Source organism: Triticum urartu, chromosome 6A (assembly GCF_056163025.1).
Source record: "Triticum urartu cultivar PI428250 chromosome 6A, HENAU_Tu73, whole genome shotgun sequence".
Classification (NCBI taxonomy): domain Eukaryota; kingdom Viridiplantae; phylum Streptophyta; class Magnoliopsida; order Poales; family Poaceae; genus Triticum; species Triticum urartu.
Window position 1 is genome coordinate 587,982,256 of NC_141878.1, and position 22,750 is coordinate 588,005,005.

General features: G+C 45.4%; 2 protein-coding genes across 4 annotated transcripts; one reads left to right on the plus strand and one right to left on the minus strand.

The window, feature by feature from the left end:
• Positions 1-10,926: 10,926 nt before the first annotated feature.
• LOC147966726 (uncharacterized) lies at positions 10,927-13,913 on the minus strand. The gene is made up of 2 exons (XM_087527362.1): positions 13,800-13,913; positions 10,927-13,361 (listed from the first exon to the last, which is right to left on the minus strand). The coding sequence occupies exon 2, from the start codon at positions 13,348-13,350 to the stop codon at positions 11,095-11,097; it is 2,256 nt and encodes a 751-aa protein (XP_087383488.1). The 5' UTR covers positions 13,351-13,361; positions 13,800-13,913; the 3' UTR covers positions 10,927-11,094.
• Positions 13,914-18,689: 4,776 nt separating this feature from the next.
• On the plus strand, positions 18,690-22,472 carry LOC147966727 (uncharacterized). 3 transcript variants are annotated; one of them, XM_087529055.1, is made up of 2 exons: positions 18,690-20,878; positions 21,001-22,472. In XM_087529055.1, exons 1-2 carry the CDS (start codon positions 19,010-19,012, stop codon positions 21,037-21,039), a joined length of 1,908 nt encoding a protein of 635 aa, XP_087385181.1. In that variant the 5' UTR covers positions 18,690-19,009; the 3' UTR covers positions 21,040-22,472. The 3 variants fall into 3 exon arrangements, with proteins under 3 accessions (XP_087385181.1, XP_087385182.1, XP_087385179.1); XM_087529056.1 differs by having other exon boundaries at positions 21,004-22,472; XM_087529053.1 differs by having other exon boundaries at positions 18,690-18,902; positions 18,996-22,470.
• Positions 22,473-22,750: the final 278 nt, after the last annotated feature.

The window sequence follows — 22,750 nt, forward strand, 5'->3', positions numbered from 1 at the left end:
CATCATCATCTTGTGCTTGTGATCTCCATCTCCGAAGCACCGTCGTGATCACCATCGTCACCGGCGTGACACCTTGATCTCCATCGTAGCATCGTTGTCGTCTCGCCAAGTTTATGCTTCCACGACTATCACTACCGCTTAGTAATAAAGTAAAGCATTACATCGCGATTTCATTGCATACAATAAAATGACAACCATAAGGCTCCTGCCAGTTGCCGATAACTCGGTTACAAAACATGATCATCTCATACAATAAAATTCAGCATCGTGTCTTGACCATATCACATCACAACATGCCCTGCAAAAACAAGTTAGACGTCCTCTACTTTGTTGTTGCAAGTTTTACGTGGCTGCTACGGGTTTAAGCAAGAACCAATCTCACCTACGCATCAAAACCACAACGATAGTTTGTCAAATAGACTCCGTTTTAACCTTCGCAAGGACCGGGCGTAGCCATACTTGGTTCAACTAAAGTTGGAGAGACAGTCGCCCGCAAGCCACCTGTGTGCAAAGCACGTCGGGGGAACCGGTCTCGCGTAAGCGTACGCGTAAGGTTGGTCCGGGTCGTCTCGTCCAACAATGCCGCCGAACCAAAGTATGACATGCTGGTAGGCAGTATGACTTATATCGCCCACAACTCACTTCTGTTCTACTCGTGCATATAACATCAACATAAATAACCTAGGCTCGGATACCACTGTTGGGATTCGTAGTAATTTCAAAAAAATTCCTACGCACACGCAAGATCATGTGATGCATAGCAACGAGAGGAGAGAGTGCTGTCTACGTACCCACGCAGACCGACTGCGGAAGCGTTGACACAACGTAGAGGAAGTAGTCGTACGTCTTCGCGATCCAACCGATCAAGCACCGAAACTACGGCACCTCCGAGTTCGAGCACACGTTCAGCTCGATGACGATCCCCGGACTCCGATCCAGCAAAGTGTCGGGGAGGAATTCTGTCAGCACGACGGCGTGGTGACGATCTTGATGCACTACAGCAGCAGGGCTTCGCCTAAACTCCGCTACAGTATTATCGAGGAATATGGTGGCTGGGGGCACCGCACACGGCTAAGGAATAGATCACATGGATCAACTTGTGTGTTTCTGGGGTGCCTCTACCTCAGTATATAAAGGAGCCAAGGGGGAGGGGGCGCCGGCCAGGAGGAGGGCGCAGGAGGAGTCCTTCTCCTTCCGGGAGTAGGACTCCCCCCCCCCAATCCTAGTTGGACTAGGATTCCCCGAGGGGGAAAGAGAGAGAAGGGGGGCCGGCCACCTCTCCTAGTCCTAATAGGACTAGGGGGAGGGGAGGCGCGCGGCCACCTTGGGCTGCCCCTTTCTCCTTTCCACTAAAGCCCATCTAGGCCCATATGGTTCCCGGGGGGTTCCGGTAACCTCCCGGTACTTCGGTAAAATCCCGATTTCACCCGAAACACTTCCGATATCCAAACATAGGCTTCCAATATATCAATCTTTATGTCTCGACCATTTCGAGACTCCTCGTCATGTCTGTGATCACATCCGGGACTCCGAACAACCTTCGGTACATCAAAATGCATAAACTCATAATATAACTGTCATCGTAACCTTAAGCGTGCGGACCCTACGGGTTCGAGAACAATGTAGACATGACCGAGACACGTCTTCGGTCAATAACCAATAGCGGGACCTGGATGCCCATATTGGCTCCTACATATTCTACGAAGATCTTTATCGGTCAGACCGCATAACAACATACGTTGTTCCCTTTGTCATCGGTATGTTACTTGCCCGAGATTCGATCGTCGGTATCCAATACCTAGTTCAATCTCGTTACCGGCAAGTCTCTTTACTCGTTCTGTAATACATCATCTCGCAACTAACTCATTAGTTGCAATGCTTGCAAGGCTTATGTGATGTGCATTACCGAGAGGGCCTAGAGATACCTCTCCGACAATCGGAGTGACAAATCCTAATCTCGAAATACGCCAACCCAACATCTACCTTTGGAGACACCTGTAATGCTCCTTTATAATCACCCAGTTACGTTGTGACATTTGGTACCACCCAAAGTGCTCCTCCGGCAAACGGGAGTTGCATAATCTCATAGTTATAGGAACATGTATAAGTCATGAAGAAAGCAATAGCAACATACTAAACGATCGGGTGCTAAGCTAATGGAATGGGTCATGTCAATCAGATCATTCAACTAATGATGTGACCTCGTTAATCAAATAACAACTCATTGTTCATGGTTAGGAAACATAACCATCTTTGATTAACGAGCTAGTCAAGTAGAGGCATACTAGTGACACTTTGTTTGTCTATGTATTCACACATGTATTATGTTTCCAGTTAATACAATTCTAGCATGAATAATAAACATTTATCATGATTATAAGGAAATCAATAATAACTTTATTATTGCCTCTAGGGCATATTTCCTTCAGTAGCTCCATTCAAGTTATCCATGTAGATGCATAGACGTAACAAGAGTTATTTACCCAAAACCATCACAGTTGGGGCTATGGTAAGAACTTGGTACGATATTTGTGTCAGGGCACATAAACCACCAACTTTGCGCCTAACCTATAAAGCTGAGCACTGATTTTCTGATAACTTAACAAAAATAATAAAATTGACAAGTTGGTCCCACTTGTTAGGCTGACGTGGTGAAGACCAAAAACTTTGACTGAGTAATGTGGAAAATGAGACGTGGGTCCCACCTATCAATGACTAGAGGGTCATCTTCTAAAGAACATTCTATCTGTGGGACATTGCATGAAGCACCTTCTCTGTGTTCATCCTCTGGTAACTTAAGAAGACATAGCACGACATGGCGAGGGGAAGGGGCGATGGTCGCACCTTGAGCACGAATGCGTGCTCGGAAGCAACGAGGTAGCAGTGGAGCGACGTCCTCATCAGCGTCAGTGGTGGACGGAGCATGGTGAGGTGGGGAAGACGGCTTGGGGACCCGCGGCTTTTCGGCGTTGGCGGCAGAGGCATTAGGAGGGCGCGAAGCCCAGGGCTAGATGTGAGGCACAAAGATTCGCCAGAGCGGGATATTGAGGGCGGTGGTGTGTTGTTGGAGGTGCAAAAGACGACTGCAGCGTGGCCTATTATGGACGTCCGGGTCCAAGTACTCCGGCAGGGTTGCTCAGGGAGGCATTCTAGAGCTCCCAGACAAGGTGGTGGGGCTTGGGATGGTCTCTAGCCATGAGAATGGTGGCGACGTGGCGTCCTTTGTGTGGCTTGTTCGAGGGAGGAAGAAAGACAAAGATGAGCAAGAAGGGGGTCATGCAGATGACAGATGGGACCTACATCCACCCCAGTGAATTTTCCAGATAGGCGTGCCATGTTGTCCCGACATGTGGGCCCTAACTATCTGTTTCGCTGTTTTCGTGAGTAAATTCAACGATCAGTGCTCGGCGTTATAGGTTAGGCACGGAGTTGGTGGTTTTTTGTGTTTTGGCACAAATGTGATACTAAGTTGTTCACTTTAGCTATATATAAGTCCCTTGAAAATTAATTTTGGGTCAGTCGATTTTTGGAGCATTGGTTTATGCTTTGAGATTTGTGCTCTGCAATTTTTGTCTGGGCCACTTTTTTTACTGACCGCATATTTGGGTCAGTCAATTTATTACTGGGCTAAAGCCCATTTACTATACTGTCGAGCCCTCCCTCTCTTCCTTTGTTTCTTTTTATGTTTTTCAATTTTGATGCATTTCTTCTTTTGCTTTTTTTTTCTTTATTAATTTTTTTGTCATTGGTATTTTTAGGATGTTGTGTGAGTGTAAATGTATATACACGAATACAAAACAATTTGTCTGAAAACTACACTATTGTATGATTGTTTTTTTTTGTATACTACCTGAAGTGCAATTACACTGAAAAGTTGTGTGCAAGTTTGTTTAACTTTTTCATTATCTTCCTTCTTCAAGAGTAATACGAATGACGCCAATTCATTGTTCATTATAAACTTTATTACTATTTTGATTTAGATTTACGAATGACGCCAATACATTGTTCCTTGTAAACTTTATTATTAGTTTGTTTTTTATATTATTTCATTTTCTTTCTTTTTAAAAGGTAATACCAATGCCACTACTTCATTCTTTCTTAAATTGTTTTTTTGCAAAAATTGCATCATTATATGTTTATTCTTGCATTTGTCTAAAAAGCACAATTTTTGTGTATACTGTGTGCACATGTTTTCATTATTTTAGATTCTTTCTTTATTTAGTCTTAAAGGGTAATACCAATGCATAAAAATTCATTCTTTCTTAGAAAATCTCATTATTTTGATTGTGTTTTATTTTTTATTTCATTTCCGTTCCGCTTAAAGGGCAACACTAATGCCACTAAGTCATTTTTCCTTATAAACTTCAATATTTTTATTTATTAGTATTTTATTTTGTTTCTTTTTTAAGGGTAATACCAAAGCCACTACTCCCTCCTTCCATCTATATAAGGCCTAATGCGTTTTTCAAGACCGCCTTTAACTATTGATAAAATTAATACTACATGACATGCATAATGTGAAAATTATATCATTGAGAGCTCCTTTCACATACTAATTTGATGGTGTGCTTTGTGTAAGTTGCATGTCATATATTATTGCTCTAACATTTGGTCAAAGTTAGCCTCGAAAAACGCATTAGGTCCTATATAGATGGAAGGAGGGAGTAATTCATTGCCTCTTAGACTATTCTTTTTTGCGCAGATTCCACTACCATGTGCTTATTCTTGCATATTATTCAAAAGCGCAATTTGTTGTCTATATTGTGTGCAAATTTTGTTATTTTCTTTTTTTTATAATTTATTTCTTCTGAAAGGGTAATCCAAATGCCACTAATTCATTCTTACTTACAAAACTTCACTATTTTTAGTTTTTTAGTTTTTATTTCTTCTTTATTTTGAAAGGGTGATACCAAAACCACTAATTCATTCTTTATTACAAAATTTCATTATTTTGTTTTTGATTTAGTTTTTATTTCATTTTATTTCTTCTTTAATGGTAAAACCAATTTCAGTAATCAGCTCCTTCTTAGGAAACTTTCTTTATTTCTGAGAATTCTACTATTAAATGTTTTTTCTTGCGTATTATAAAAAAGTACAGTTTCTGCGTAAATTGTGTGCAAATTTTCTCACTATTTGTTCTATTTATTTTTATTAACTATCTTCTTAAAGGGTAATACCAATGTCATTATTCATTCTTTCTTAGAAAACTTCATTATTTTGATTATGTTCTTGTTTCTATTTCATTTTATTTGTTCTTAAAGGGCAATACCAAAACCACTAATTCATTCTTTCTTAGAAAAACTTCATTACTTCATTTTTTATTTTATTTTATTTCTCATTTAATGGCAATTTTGCTGCCATGAATTCATTCTTTCTTAGGAAACTTCCTTATTTGCAAACATTTCACTACTATATGCTTATTATTGCATATTATAAAAAAAATGTAATTTCTGTTTAAATTGTGTGCAATTTTGTTCGTTACTGGTCTTTTTCTTTTTTTCCTTAAAGTGCAATAGCAATGTCGTTAATTCATTTTTTTAGAAAACTTCATTGCTTTTATTTTGTTTTGCTTTTTTTTGCTAAATTTACTTTCTTCTTTTAAGAGTTATACCAATGTCACTCATTCATTCTATTTATACGAAAATTCTATTATTATATGTTTATTCTTACATATTATATAAAACATAATTTATATGTAAATTGTGTGTCATTATTTTATTTTCATTTTTCTTTCATATTTTAAGGGTAATAACAATGCCACTAAGACATCATTTCTTAGAAAACTTCACAATTTTGATTTTCTTTTAGTTTTTACATTATTTTATTTTTACGGTTAATACAAATACTATTTATTCATTCCTTAGAAAATTACTTGTTTTGCGGAAATTTCACTATTCCTTCTTAGAAAACTTCTTTTTTCTATTCTAGCGGCGGAAGCCATGCGTGTCGACGGTGTTGCTATCCTCTGACGACTTGGCCTGGATATGTCACTGCTGGTGAAAGAATATACAAAATCACAAACAAGTAGCTGGTTGGTGCAACATGGGGCATGGCGTGTGCATGTTTTACGTCGGATGATTTACAAACCGCATGCAACACCATGTGGTTACCTTCCTGAATTAAAAATTACTGGACCATGTGACGAGGATCTGCGTCCATGTCTGCATCCGCCGCCGGCCCACGTCCATCGGCGTAGTGTTAGTTGCACATAGCACGCGCACACTCAATCAGGTTGAGAGTTGACAGGAAAAAAAAAGGGTGATTGTGGCCTTGCGGACTTGGGTTTCACGGGATACCCATTTACGTGGGACAACAAACAAGATCAAGGGGATAACATACAGGTTCGCCTTGACAGAGCTACATGCAATGATGAGTTTTTGAACCTTTTCCCCGAGACGGCAGTGGAGCATATCCTCACACAAGAATCAGACCATGAGGCATTGATCATTAGAGCGGCGGCATCACTGGATGCGGGCAGAAAGAAGAAGGCAGGGGGATTTAGATACGAGGAGGCTTGGACAAGGCATGATGACTATGAACAGATGTTTGTTCGGGTGTGGGAGCAAACCAATCAACGGCGGGGGGCGTCGGCCAGCATGGGAACCAAGTTGCACGCAATTTCCAAGGCCATGCAACGTGGATTCGAGAGGTTTTTGGCTCCCTGCGCCGGCAGATTTCCAAGCTCAAGGTGCAGCTCAAGGACGCTAAGGAAAGACCGCTTGTGACCGGACTTTTTCAAGAGGTAAAGGACATTGAAAGTCAGCTCCATGATCTCTATGAGAAGGAGGAAATTTATTACAAACAGCGATCACGTTTAGACTGGCTGCAATGGGGTGACCAAAATACCAAGTACTTTCAAAACCGAGCTTCTCATAGGAAGAGGAAAAATACGGTGAAGGCCCTTTACAGAGAGGACGGTACGCGGTGTACTTCTGATGATGAGATGCGTGCGCTGGCAGCGGGCTTTTATGCTTCTCTGTTCCAATCCGACGACTCGAATGGGGCTGAAACAGTTTTGCAACACATTGATATGCTAGTCTCAGAGGAGATGAATGAAAAACTCACGGCCATGATCTCGGACATGGAGATAGAGACAGCTCTTTTCCAGATGGGTCCGACTAAGGCCCCGGGACCGGATGGGTTCCCGGCCTTGTTCTACCAACAACACTGGTCGGTGGTGAAAGAGGATGTGTGCAAGGCGGTAAAGGATTTCTTATATGGAGTTGATACACATGCCGATTTTAATGATACAATTATCATGATGATTCCTAAAGTCAACTCACCGGAGTTGTTGTCCCAATTCAGACCGATAAGCCTATGTAATGTCCTCTACAAAATCGCTACAAAGGTACTTGCTAATAGACTGAAGGGAATCGTCCCATTGTTAGTCTCGGAGGAGCAAAGTGCTTTTGTACCGGGAAGGCTCATCACGGATAATGTTTTGGTTGCATATGAGTGCATCCATGCAATAAGGAAGAGGAAGAGGAGGAAACCTCTATGTGCGGTCAAGTTGGATATGATGAAGGCTTACGATTGAGTGGAGTGGAATTTCCTGGAAAGGTTGATGGAGAGATTTGGCTTTAATGCAGCTTGGATTCAGATGATAATGAGATGTGTGACTTCGGCACGTTTCAGGGTGAAGTTTAATGGGGGGTTCTCGGATTCCTTCCTTCCTTCGAGGGGCCTCCGCCAAGGTGATCCATTGTCACCCTACCTTTTCTTGTTTTGTGTAGAAGGATTCTCAGCGTTGCTCAAAAATGCTCAAGCTGCGGGTGATCTGCGAGGGGTTTCATTTGGGAGCATTGGCCCCATGGTTACCCATCTCCTCTTTGCGGATGACAGCATTGTCTTTCTAGAAGGATCTGAGAGTAATCTCCTCACTCTCAAGTCGATCTTGGGGGATTATGAGATGGCGTCGGGGCAGAAAGTAAACATGCAAAAGTCGGCCATATTTTTCGGGAAGGGGAGTTCGGAGGAGAGCAAAGGGCAGCTTAAGGCGGTCATCGGAATCAATTCAGAAGCATTGAGTGAGAAATATTTGGGTCTACCTACTGCGGTGGGCAAGTCCAAAGATGGTACTTTCAAATATGTTCGGGAGAGTGCTAAGGGTAAGGTCACGGGGTGGAAAGGGCAAGGATTATCCAAGAAGGCTCGTGAGGTGCTGGTAAAATCGGGGCTCCAGTCTACCCCAACCTTCACCATGAGTTGCTTCCAACTCACCAAGAAATTGTGCGGGAACCTGACATCTATTTCCTCTAACTTTTGGTGGGGCGAAGCTAACGGTGAGAAAAAGGTACACTGGATTGCTTGGCAGAAAATGTGTGCGAGCAAACGTGAGGGTGGTATGGGTTTTCGTGACATGGAGGTTTTTAATCAAGCTCTATTGGCAAAGCAAGCGTGGAGAATTATGCTTATCCCCTCTTCGTTGTGTGCACGAGTCCTCAAGGCTCGATATTTTGCGGATGGGTCTATTCTCAACGCTACATGTCCGAGTGGTGCCTCCTACACCTTCAAAAGCATTTTGTTTGGCCGGGACCTGTTGCTGGAGGGACTTATTTGGAGAGTGGGAGACGGCTCAAATATTCGCATCCATCATGGTAATTGGATACCACGCATGGGTAGCCTTCGGCCACTGGGCCAGCTTTTCGTGCCTGGAATCTCACGAGTGAGCGATCTCCTCACTGCAGATGCTTCGGGGTGGGATCGCCCCAAGCTAGAGGCGATGTTCTCAGAAGGAGACGTGCATGATATTTTGCAAATTTGTGTTGGGGGCGCGGGAACAGAAGATACACTTGCTTGGAACTATACGAAGAGCGGCCACTTCTCGGTCAAGTCAGCGTACCATCCGGGCATGGAAAAGAAGCGGGCGAGATCGGGACAGCCCGGCTCGTCCTCTTCGGTGGCAACGCATAGAGGCTGGATGGCACTTTGGGGTACAAATGCACCGGGTAAGGCTCTCATTCATGTTTGGCGGCTGATTAGGAATGGCCTAGCGGTGGGCTCTGAGCTACTCCGGAGGAGGATCAAACCTGGTGTGTTCTATCCGGCATGCGGGCGAGAAGAAACAGTGTACCACAGATTTTGGGGCTGCTATCATTCCGCGTGTTTCTGGAATGAGTTGAGCTCGATATTGGGTGCGAGGGTGGTGATCCCACCTCGGCTGGTCGGCAACCAGAGCTTGCTTGCATCGTGGCTGCTGCAGTGGATGTCTGAAGCATCCGATGATGATAAGGCTGCGATGATCCAGGGTCTATATGCCCTTTGGCTCGCAAGAAATGACACAAGGGACAGAAAACGCATTGAAGAGGCGGATTCAGTGGCGAGGCGCGTTGCAGTGCTGCTGGACGAATGGAAGAGGGTGCGAGGCAGGGAGGAAACTCTAGCAAGAACAACCCAACATGCGATATGGGAACCACCGGTGGATGGCTGGCTCAAGCAAACGTTGATGGTGCTACCTCTCGGTCGGGCCAAGACGGAGGTGCGGGTGTCGTTCTCAGAGATGAGACGGGCGCGTTCAGGGGGGCGGTTTCTGTCTTCCTACCAGGGATTGCGCGGGCAGAGACCACAGAGTTGTTGGCATGCAGAAGGGTGGTGCAACTGGCGCTACAGTTAGATATTCCAAAACTGCATGTGGAGACCGATTGCCTTGGGGTTGCTAGGATGCTGAATGAGAAGGAAAAGAACTTGTCGGCGGTTGGCATTGTCGTTGAAGAGATCAAGACGATGGCGAGGAACTTGGGTGATTTCAAGGCTACATGGGTCCGGAGGAGCGCTAATAAAGCAGCCCATGAGTTAGCTCGTTTCGGTTTATGTAATGGTGTCTCGGTTTCGTGGGACTTAGCTCTCCCAGATTGTATCCTAAGTATTGTTTCAGATGAACTACCGAATCTACTTTAAATAAAGTGGGAAAGTAACTTTAAAAAAAAGTTGTTACCCCGCCCTAACTGTGATGGTTTTGAGTAAATAACCCATGTAACGATCCGACGTTTAAAAAGAAAATGAATCAAAGCTTGGCTCATCGGTTGCTCATGGCTCTGGGGTTTTAAGAACACATGCATCCACACATTTGCATCCCACCTGAAATGCTCCCGATCTACTCCCTCCGTTTTTAAATTTAAATATTTAAATATAGCAGTAATCCTATTCTTCACCCGAGGTAATCTTACGATCACTTCATAAATAAATTGCGTTTGGAATACAAATAGTTTCATTCATATTGATTCATTACGTAAAATTTGGTATAAGAAAGCAAAAAAATAGGTCATAAAACCAGAAATATTACATTTTATGTATGTTTTACACTATGTTTTTAAGTTCGTAATTTTACATAACATAAAATATTTACGGCGGGTATATATTTTCTTACATTCTCTTTTTACGTACGAAATAAGACAAAATTTACGAAACCTAAAAATACGATGCATTGACCTCAAAATAGAGAGGGAGTGAATAATAACTATTCTTCACCCAGGGTGACGAATAGTGCGACCCTAGACTGTATACAGATGAATATAAACGTATTTTAGTGTAGATTCACTCATTTTATTTTGGATGTAGTCCATATTAGAATCTATAATAAGACTTATATTTCGGAACGGATGAAGTATGTATGTTTAGCTTAAGCGAAGGCTTTGAGATCGCCACCCGCCGTTGGATTGTCCCTGTTTGAGTTGGACAGGCTTGTTGCCGCATGCCCACTTGTAGTACGTCGACCGGCTACTTTTCAACTGGAACCAGGCAAAGATTGATCTGGGGAACGTCTGTTCCACGTCTAACTGATTTTTCGATTGGTTAACATTCATATTTACAATCTTTGCAAAATTAATAATAATAATAATTTATATTTAAAAGCTGTAACCAAGCAGTAGAAACAAACTAACGGGCAGCAGGCTGCCGTTGACATGAACAATTAACTTACAGGCAGCGCCCACACTGGGCAGGGGACACGCATGGGAATGATAGATGAGTAATGCTGCTAATTTAAATTGGTCCGATACAGTTACAAAACAAGGAAGCAGAAACAGCACAATGAGAAGGGAAAAGATAGCCAAACATGAACAGAAAATTAAGTACTGATGAACATGTATTGCACACTTAAACGTCAACGGTAGCAGCATCAGTGGTGTTGTCTGACCTGCCGACGATGCCGAGGTGGGTGACCAGAGCCCAGAGGAGGGTTACCAGCTCGCCGCCCCGGGCGAGCGCCTTCATATGGCCGTCGATGTTGTCCGACGGAGCGACATACAGGATCATCTCCGACCAAAATGCAGCGAGGGCCTTCCAAGCTGCCTCCTCCCCTTCTTCAGCCAATTGCTCTGCAAGCCTCGCGCCATCCTTGAGCACCTCATGGTTGCGCTCCGCGCTTAGCAGCTGAATCAACCTCCTCCGGTACTCAACTTCAGACATCCATGACTCCCTCGAATCATTGCCAATGAGTACACGCTTGGCGTCTTTCTCGACGGCCTTGTACAGGCTCTTGCACCATTCATCATCTTCAGGTAGTAGCTCAGGATAGTGTGCCACCAGGTAGGCGCAATATTGTGATATATGATTTGCAGCAGAGATATGGTCAGTGTCTGATGGAGGTTGATGTGTTGGTAACCTTGCTCCAAGGATTGTGGTAGCAATGTGACACACAAGCATGATTTCAGCTGTACCTCTTTCCCCAAATGTCCAAATGATCTTGTCGTCGTCTTGCAGATGTAGGATCCTTTGGAAAGAGGGTACATCACCATTGATTTGCCCTGTCTCGTAGCCTTTTCTCAATGCACCGACAATAGCAGATTTGACTGCACTTGGTGTCTTCGTATTTTGGCCTGACAAATGAATGAGACGCCAAAGAAGGACCATCGGAGTTTTCCTTGGGTGGAGCACCAAAACTGAGGACTGGCCCATTTTGTCCTCCCAATTCCTTATCAACTTGCCTTTGCTCCGTAGCACACAACCAACACATCTCTGGATGGTAGCTGATTGTCGCCAGGAACCATGCTTCACATATTGACATATCAAGGCAACTTTAATCCAGTTAGAGCGGATGAAAAATGCAATGTCCCTCACCTCGGCAAGTATAACTAGTGCAGCAAGTATATACAATGGTATGATATCAAAGTATCTACTTCCAAAAGATATTGAACTAATTTGATCGTCATAAAAAATACCCTCGCAGTACACATCACATTTAATCTGCCCTATCTCAGATACTTTCCCCAGGGCAGCAATAAGAATTATGGCTAGCAAGCAGTAACATATGCTTAGTAGTGAAATGAATCCGCTCACGATTGGCAGCCAACTCTTTGAATATATGATTGGAAGTGATGAATAATAATAGTCATGGAGAAAAGAAAGCTCATGTGCAATCACCGCAAGTACTCTTTCACCATCATTATCCTCAAGCAAGATTTGTCGTAAGAAGTTACTGCCCTTGATGAAACCAACCTCAGTAATTGTGTACCTTGCAATTCGACACCGTAGCAGTTTAAATAATGCAAATGAAAAGCATAGTTCTTTCAGCTGTGGTGATTTTGATCTCAGAAGTGTGTCATTCAACTGCCAAACTTTGTCAAAGGTCACTAAGCCCTTGTTGTACATATCATCTCTTAATCTGTAGGACATCGACTTTAATTGGTAGCCACAAGGCTTCTCCTGTATCTGCATGGTGTGCTCTCCAGTAACTATAAGTGGAGGCATATGCTCACTTGCTAGCTGCTCCATGTATCCAACAATAAGACGAGCATTGCGTCCAAAGGCTAATGATTGTGTAGCTATGTACCATGCATAACACTTCAGAACTAATTTGGCAAATATAACACCAAACGGTCCAAGAAGAAATAATATCACCTCAGGTGGGTGACCACTTACAATGCAGATGTATATCCCTAGGTAGGAGGTCCACATTGCTTGAATAAGTAGCGTCATATTGGGAGGAATGCTTCGACCTTCTCTAGCATCGGCGGCAACTAGTGCAGTGGTATTTATACCAACATTCAGAACAAGAGCCGTCCATATAAGGACAAAGATGATGTGTGCTTGTGCATGACATTTCGCTACGACTATGGTCTCCATCCAAATGGTGGTTGACTTGTAATTGTCTAAATCACTGGAAGAGACAATATAAGAGACAATGGGCAGGAACAATGTGGTGGCAGCCAGGAAGAGGAAACGGATCAATGGAATGTGCCGGTAGCGATATCCATAGGTGCCTATCCCGACCATGAACCCCATCAAGATGCCCATAACCACCATAAGAGCATTGACTCGAAAAATCTGCCTTCTTAGTCCTACCCCTACCTTCTTTGTGAAGTATCCCAATGCACGCAGGCAGTGTTTGTCCATATTTGACATGTTGGACATGCGAGGTATACCTGAATGTCAAATTTGTACATGATTAGTACGAGGTTGCTAAGACTTTTTCCGAGAAGGAGGATCAACCCCCAGCCTCGGCATCGATTGATGCACATAGACATAAATTATTGATTATTCAGCGACGCCAAGGAAAGCCAAGCATCAATGCGGAACAAATTGGCTTACACGAAAAGAAAAACCCGAGGCATCCAAATTGGCTTACACACGCTCCAATCCCCATCTGGGTTGCTACAGTAAAACCTAAGTGCATCCCCATCCTATTCCCAACGAAACCAAACCAAACGATCGCAGAGAATGTTATTGGGAGCATGGGAGTCTAAACACCAAACCATACGGGGGACTCTAAACACCAAACCTTGACGCGCCAGTCTCCGAGCATCGGCATTGGCATTGCTAGTAAGATTCCAAGAGGGGGAGGCTAGGAAGGTGGGGCTCACCTCGGGATCGCTAGGTTGAGGCAGGACTCCGGCGAGACGGCGGCGCGGCAGCGGGAGCACCCGGGCGGGCGGCGGGGCGGCGGAGACGAGAGAGCGGACGCTGGGGAGTGAGCAATAGCGCGTCTCTGTGTCGGAGAAAAACAAGTCAGTCAACGCAAACAGCCACCAGCTCGCTCCTACAATGGGCCGGGCCTTGCGCATGGGCCCCGATTCTGAAAATACGGCCTTATTTTCATGAGCACCTCAGTTATCCCTGCAAAATGGGGAGCAACACGTTGAGGAGCATTCCTTCGACAACCTCCCGATGATCACTTGGGGTGGCTTAGAGCGCGTCATTTGACGATGACACGTTCTCAGCCTCCATCACCTGTCGTGTTCTGGGCGTTTTTTCGGATTTTTTTATTTTTCAGGAGCCTTTCAACGATCACTTGGGGCACGTGTCGCGTTCTGGACACTTCATCCAGATTTTTTTTTTGCACGTGTTTTTGACTTTTTATATGGTTTTCCCGGGTATTTTTTTTGTCCTTTTGGTTTTTCATCGGTCTTTCTTAGCTTTTGGACAAAATAAAATGAAAATTTTATGCAAAAATGTATTTTTTGCTTCCGTGAGAGGCATGGCTTTGCTTTTGCTTTCACGTGTCTTTGTTCTTTTTCTTCCGTGAGAGACAGTTTTGCTTTCGCAAGAGGCACAGTTGTGCCTCTCGGAAACGAAAAAATATATTATTTTCCTTCTACGAGAGGCATGATTTTACTTCCACGAGAGACACGGCCGCACCTCTCAGAAACGAGAAAAAAAAAACACATTTCTCTTTTTTTCTCTTCCGTGAGAGGCACGACCGTGCCTCTCGGAGACGAAAAAAGCGTGTTTCTATTTTTTTCCTTCCATAAGAGGCACGATTTTGTTTCCGTGAGAGGTACGGATTCGCTTCCGCGAGAGGCACGACCATGCCTCTCGGAAATGGCTTTCAGAAAGGAAAAAAATGTGCTCCCTGTTCGGTTTTTTCGTCCGGATTTTTTCATGAAAAAAAAAATCATCAACATCTATCAACATTGGATCTACTTTTAAAGATCTCCACGGGAGAAATCCAACGGTGAAAACGGTTCAAGATTTGAACGCACGATTTAAGAGATACTCTCTCTATTCCAAAATAGATGACCCAACTTTATACTAAAGTTAGTACAAAGTTGGATCATCTATTTTAAAACAGAGGGAGTAAAATACTTTGAATAAAACGAATGTACGAGAAAAGAAAAAACTTTCATGTTGCGACAAGTGGCGCACATGCAGCACGCCACTTGTCGCAACCTGATAATATGAAAGTGATCATTGAAAGGGCTATTTCTTAATTAGTGATTTCGTACAAAATATCTCAATTTTAAACGACTCAAACCTTAATATTTTTGTTTTGGTTTGCTCCAAACATTACAAAAATGCTGACTAAGTTGGATAGCGAAGGAGAGATGCTTGTGGCTGATCCAGTGAGGAAGTCGCACCCGCAAAAAAAAGTAGTCGTCGGAGTCGGACGGAGGGCTCGCTACATCGCGACTCGGGACGAGCTGGTGCACTCAAACGGTAGAGGGGACAATCCTGCGTTGATGTATGGCAGCGCGGTGTCTCCCTCACATGTCGCTGGACGCAGCGGTGGGTGGCTTCGTGCGGCGGCACGGGCTCATGACAGAGGAGGATCGCTTCTCACAATATACTAATAATCCTACACCTACGAACGACATCAGAGTTCCCAGCAGATAGTGACTGACAATCCCCTCCTCTCCCCTGGGTTGCCCCGGCGCGGTGACTAGGGGGGAACCCTAGCGCTGTCAAGCCCTCAACTCTCTCTCCCACCTCTCCTGCCCGCCGCCGCTGGGCAAAGCCTGGTTGGCGTCGGTGGCGGCGGGACCTCTCCTTCCCGCAACAGCCGAACCTGGCGGGGGTGGTGTTCGGCGGCGGTTGGCGGCCCGTTGGCGGCGGGGCACGCCGGCGAGGACTCAGGGGGCGACGCGCTCGTGTCTCCCCCTGGTGGTTGCGTGGGGGGCCGTTCGGAGCGCTCCTTGGGTGTCTGGTGGTCGATTTGTTTCAGATCTGCCCACTGGTGCCTCGGGCGGTGTGGGGATCTCAGGGCGGCGGCCTCGATCGGTGGCGCATGGTGCGGCCTGCCTGGCGGGCGGCACCTACGGGTGCAGATGGGGGGCCTTCGACGGCTGCGTGGGATACGTGGAGGCGGCGGCGCTAAGGCGGTTCTTCGTTGGCCGACCGGAGTTCCATGGGAGGCGTCGTCTCCGACTCGATCTACTCCGGTTCGTGCTGGCTATGGTAGCGACTACGGTCGACGGCAATACTGCCTGGATGGATTTGGCGAGTGAGCATGGATCCGGGGGAAACTCCAGACCGGCATGGCGGCTGCACCAAAGTCGACGCTCTCGGCACCGATTCCCTTCCTGGAGGCTTCGGTGTGGATCATACGCCCCTCACCTCTGCCATGAGCGCAGGCGAAAGCCTCTGTTCCTCTGTTTGGGCGACGATGGCACTTTGGTGTCGTGTTTCTTCATGAAGGCGTCGACGGGGGACTGCTCAGGGTGGTGGAGTTGCTAGTAGTTCGGAGTCGACGCGAGATGGCATGTAGGTGGAGCGGTGTGGCATCAACCGTAGCGTCGGCGGTGGGTCTCGGTGGCATGGCGCAGTGGAGACTCGGCGTCTGATGCGCGGAGATGGACTCACGCAGGAGGAGGAAGCTGTCTGGCATCATGGTGTCGTCGATAGCAGAGAGGCCTGGCAAGGTCGGTGCATCAGTTCTACTCTGAGGATGGACCGATGGAAGATGGAGGTGACGGCCCTTGCAGCGTGCGGTGCTCACTGGAAGTGTGCCAGACCGATGTGGGGCCCAATCCAAGTAGAGACTTGGATGGGACACCCGGCTTTAGATGTTAGGCTTTGGTGTGATGTCTGTTTGGTATTAGGCCCGGACATTCGGCACACCTTCAGCAAAGGGATAGAAGTAGCAACAGCGTTGCTAAGATGGTAGCTTCAAACTTATTGATATATCACCTTATATGATCTTTGTAAATAATTAATAATATAGCTGCATGTATCATCCAGATGCAGAGGCCTAGGTACATCCTCCTTTTCCAAAAAAAGACGGACGGCATCAAGAGATGCTATGTCGAATATGAAAGGAGTTGTTGATTTTCAAACAAGCACAAACTGAAAATGAAAGCATGTAATGGTCATCCTCATTTTGTTTAGTAACTTTTTCGCATGACAAAATCATCACTATTGGAATCAATATTTGTAGCATGTAGACCTCAAAAGTCAGAAAAAACGAGGCAACATTGGATCTTGTCATTCTTGTGGTGTATTGATCTGCTCATGAGGTGTATAAAGTGGAGTTTCTATCGGATTTGCTTCTTTATGTAATGATATTTCCACTTCACAGCGAACACCCTAAAGTTCTTGTTTTCTTGCAAACAAGGCCAAATTTTGTCCCGGACATTTTCTTGTTCATTCATTCATTAACCCTCCAATTCAACAAGAATGGGGCTATCTTGTTCATCCCAAAACTTCATTCATGCACTCCAAGTCGATACCCTGGATGAAGCTTAACCCATTCCATACCATCATCCTCCCAAATCATTTCCACCACCACGACAAACAAAATAAGCTCATGGATGAATCTAACAGCTCCAATACTCACTGCCATCCATCGTACCACTCCCGTCATTCTTTAGTCTGAATGGTCACAACTCGTCAAACAGTCCTTCCTTGTGTTGAATACAAAAAGAGCTAAGAGCTTGCACCCAGCAAAATAGCCACCCGTCAGGCAGCACTCCACACCACCAGGAATCTATCACACTCACCAGCAACCCAATTACGACCAAGCGGCACTACAAACTCCATACATCCATCGGTCTTCTCGCCCTTCGCAAGATTAAACTCCTAGGCGTGAAGGGTGAATAGTGCATTGAAGCAGTCTGAGATGTGGTCGGGGTTATGCCCATAGCTATCAGGTCTTGGTCGAGACACGGTCTTTGATCTCTTGTCGTTGTAGTCGTGGTGTTGTGAACTAATGCCGAAGGCGTTCTATCAGCCACTTGGCTTTTCTTCCGTGATATTGATACACCTTTTCATGGTGTATCCTTGAAAATAGTGTCAAACAGTATTTCTCTGTCATGTGCGTACATTGCTCAGACAGAGTAGAAACCCGTGTTTCTCTCTCCATGATCCTTTTTTTGTCCATGCTCCACACGGTAATCTGTGCCAAATTTTGACCATAAATTTGACTGATAAAATATTCATGCATGTCATAAAAAATTACATCATTAAAAACTATATTCCAATATGAATTCAATGATATAATTTTTGTTAACATACACTAACATTTTGTCAGTTAAATCTTTGTTCAAAGTTTAGCATAAATTACAAAGATGACCAATAAACGAGGACGAAGGTAGTACTTGATAACACTGGACCAATGTTCAGGTTGAAACAGACTGCCAAGCCTTAGCTAAAGAGTGGAACAAAAAAAGTGACCTGTCGGAGGTGGGTCTCATAATTAGAGAGATGAAGTTCTATCTCTCATCTTTTCAGGGATTCGAGCTGTACCATATTAGTCGGGAAGCCAATGGAGTGGCTCACAAATTAGCTCGGCATGCTCTACTTTCAAGTATGGGCGATGTAACTTTCAGTTGTATCCCTGAGTTCCTGAGTGACTAGGTGCACTCGGACTTTGTACGATCGATGAATGAATAAAAGCCTTCAAGGGCCGTACTTCAAAAAAAAAAAAAAGAAACCGTGTGAGACGGGCCGCATGACCGTGGCTGGTTACGCTAACGCTTGAGAGGATAGAGAGAAAGGAAACATGGTATCCATTCATTCCTGGGCCCACTTTTGGACCAGATTCTGAAGGAAGAACTCTATTCTCATCTCACTTGTTCTTCCTGCTCACCCCAGCTCTCCTTGTATCAAGATTTGTGTCTCCAATTTCACTCTGAAGTTGAGAGAAATCCTGTGATATGTCGGAAATTAAGTGGAGCGATTAGCGTGCGTCTTCATCAACCGACCTTGCATCTCAGAGTTTACTAGTAGTTCATCGAGCAGCCTTCACGGCGGTATGTTAATCACTACCAGTATATCCTAATCTCTCTAGCTAGCATGCAAATACAACAACAAACTGGTTGATCTAGGGCTAGATGATTGCATAGGAGGATTATCGGGTATGGCTGGATTTTTCATGGGCGAGGAGAGCCAGGAGCGGATGAATCTACGGGTGACACGGGTCTTGGTGATTGTGAGCCACCTCGCGCATCTTACCCTGGCCCAATTATCCGGGATCCGTCGGCGTAGAGACTCCGGTGTGCGGATGTCTCTGGTGTGGGTGGCGTACCACGTGACCGAGATAATCACGCCAATCGCCCTCGGCAAGGTGTTTCTCGACACCGTGACCGCGGTTAGCGAGGAGCTGATGTTTGCGTTCTGGGCGCCGTTTCTCCTGCTGCACCTTGGTCGCCCGGACAACATCACCAGCTACGCCTTGGAGCACAATGAGCTGTCGCCGACCCAAAAGGCTGCTCTCGTCCTTGAAATCGGAGGAGCTATCTATGGCTCATACAAGCAAAGATTTATGCGCGGCGACGGGGCTCTACGAGCCGCCTTCTTCATCATGCTCTTCCTGGGCTCCTATAAGTACGTGGAGAGGGCAGTTGCGCTACGGCGAGCTTGCTTTGACAACATTCGTCGCTCAGCCGGGAGAAAGAAGTTACGGCGCTTCACATTTGAGGACGAAGGCCGTAAGTGGGATAATGATGATGCCCTGCTTGATGCTCACGGCCTTCTCGGTGTCACCATGGGTGCCTTCGCTGACTATCAAGTCCACCGCCGGAGGTATGTCCCATCTTATTCTGGCTGGAAGGATGTTAGCGAGGTGGTTGAGATGGAGGCGTCGCTCATGTACGACATGTTGTACACAAAGGCAAGTGTGGTCCGCACTTGGGCTGGCTACATCATCCGTGTCCTCTCGCCGCCGGCAACTGCCACGGCGCTCTATCTCTTCCACAGTAAGGAGGGCAATGCCATGGAGAGTGCAGATCGGACGGTCACATACACCTTGCTTGTTGGTACCCTGGTGTTGGATGTGAGATGGCTGCTGAGAGCCCTAGGGTCCACCTGGACATATGCGTTCTTGGTAGAGCAAGGGGAAGGAAAAGAATGGCTGCTTCCGGTTCGACGGACCTTCCCGGACAATTTGCCTCGTCAAGCTGCAATGCAATCATGGTATTGCGTCCGTCGCCTCCTCGTCTCTCTGGATACGTCCCGTCTCTCACTGAGAAGCGGCCCAAGTGGCCATAGGTTGTTGTCCGGCGTGGGGCAACACAACTTGTTGCAAGAGTGCTGTACCTGTACTCCTCCTCGCCCTCCGGGCCAACTGGAGAAGCTGGTCTCTTCTTTCTTCACTGGACTTGGGAAGAAGAAGACTGATGTCAAGGATGATTTGTTGGAAGCTGTGTGCACACAGGTACTGCTGGAATCTCGCACACTCGTCGGGATGCGTCCCATAAGGGAACTCGATGATTATATGAGGTCTAATGCCAGTAACTATAGTTTTGAAAACAACCTCATCGCACTGCACGTCGCCACGGATATTTTCCTCTTGTGCAAGCCGACTTCGATAAAAAGTGAAGCATCAGCCAAATACGAGAAGCAGATACGAGCAATATCAGATTACATGATGTTCCTCCTCGCTGAACGCCGGCACATGGTATTGAACCCGTGTGACGAGGGTATCCACTACAAAAAGGCCCGCCTCGATTTGGAGAAAATATGGCGTGAAAGAGGAACCAACAGTTCTCCAACAACAAGAGAGACAAAGCAGCTTGCCAACATCCTTCTAGACATGGATGCCACTGAGGGCAGCTACATGCTTGGAAGACCAAGTCATCTTTATAACAGAAATGATACTCTCGGGATTGGTGCTTACTGGGCCTTCAACCTGTTAGATGAGCTAGAACCGGGAAATTATGGACGACATCCGATGCAGGGCCAATACATTCACAAACTTGAAGCTTTCATCCCGGCATTCACCGATGAGGTACAAACAAAAATTAGAGAGCATAGGGACCGCGGGGAACAACCAGAACTCCTCGATTGTATGTTGCAGATCATTCTTGTTTCATGGATAAGTCTTCTCACCTTCACGTCCGACCAATGCAGCAGGGACTCCCATGCCAAGCAGCTCAGCTGCCGCGGTGAGCTCTTAACCATCGTCTGGCTGATGAACCGACACAAGTACTTCTTTTACAAGCGAATAAACTGACGAGCATCGCATCTTCTCTGCTTTGCTCTGGCTTTTATGAAATTTTTCAGTAGTAACTGCGGCTACTAGATGACCCATTGCCCACTGGCGCAAGTACCTGAATCAACCCTGAACTTGGTGGCTTAGTAATATCGTTTTCATTCATTATTGGTTCTATCTCTCTTATATGCCCAGGTGCGGAAAAGTTTATTTTGAAGGGCCGCAGGCGAGTGATCGCAGTGGCTTGGTTGCTTTTTTCCTATGAAACGCGCACAATCTGACATGCTCACAATGTTCTTTTGCCCTATCATATGCACAAAACCTGACATGCTCGCACTGTTCTGGGTGATGGTATAATGATATGATCAAGATATATTAGCACTTCCTTCCAAGATTGTATATGTTCTACAGTTCTAGATCACCTTGCACCATGGTACGATGAATTGTCATTTAAATTCTGAGCCATGGGCAACTCTTGCGCTTCTGGTCAGGAAAATAAGTGTGTGTTTAAATAGCGGGCCGAGATGTGGTGTGGTTCTTGCCCGGCGTATGGCCTCACTTAAATAGCGGCAGATGCAAGAAGCCAACCGATGTTGTCTTTCATTGCGGCGACTCGGACAACGATGATGCGCCTGCACCACTGAGGAGGAAGTTTGACATCAGAAAAGTGAGGTGTCATAAGTGTGACCTTCTCGGTCACTTCATGACTGACCGCGAAGAAGTACCGAAGCAGCGCCTGCTCATGGTTGAGGATGAAGACGATGGGGATATGATGCTGATGTGCGAGCTAGTGGACGAGGAGGATCCAGATGACCACAATCAGCTAGACACAGGTCCGGTGAGTGCATCCACGCCAGTGAACCCAGGCGAAGTTCCGTTGTGTCATCCGCGCAGGAGGAACCGGCGCCCGATGATGGTACGTGCGGCACGCCAGGCAGCGCTCGAATTGCTCGTACCACATGGGAGCGGCCAGGGAGCTGCGCCAGGCAGTCCACAGCATGGGCGTGGCCCAAGAAGCCCAATACTAGGTGCGAGCACATCTAGCAAGCTGGCTGGCTGGCCTACTCGGATATCTTCCGTTGAACATGATTTAGTTTTGGATATTCTTAAAATGACCTCAACTTTTGTAGACAGGTGGGAGTGTCCATAGTATGCATTCATGCTAGGTTTAAACGATTTCTGACACCATAGGCAAGTTGCGGCACATCTGACCATTTATTTGTCTTTTTTAACCGAGAAAACTCTAGAAAATGCAAAAATTATCGAAAACCAAAACAACTTGACATGCTGCCTTGAATTTATCATACAAATTAATGAAAAAGAAATTGAGTCCACGTGACGGATGTTGAGAAACAACGTGCTCTTCTGGCATACCCGGACATCATACGATGAACATGGCGTTTTTTGGAACATTCTTGAAATGATCACAACTTGCGAGAAGGTAGGCATGCCCATGGTAGGCGATCATGCTACGTTTAAAACAAAATGTATTTAAAATCATAATTTAAATGAGTACTTAATACTATTATTTTAAGTTTTTAACATAATTAATAAATACAAAATGATAAAATTGGAAACAGTAAATATTTTTCTTAAAAAAGCATTTAATAAATGTTTGATGGAAAAAAGAATTTTAAATCATAATTTTAAACATTTCCTTCAAAGTGT

Bases quoted from the DNA above. Each gene is read 5' to 3' on its own strand.
- LOC147966726 (XM_087527362.1), bottom strand. From the start codon at position 13,350: ATGTCCAACATGTCAAATATGGACAAACACTGCCTGCGTGCATTGGGA.
- LOC147966727 (XM_087529053.1), top strand. From the start codon at position 19,010: ATGGCTGGATTTTTCATGGGCGAGGAGAGCCAGGAGCGGATGAATCTA.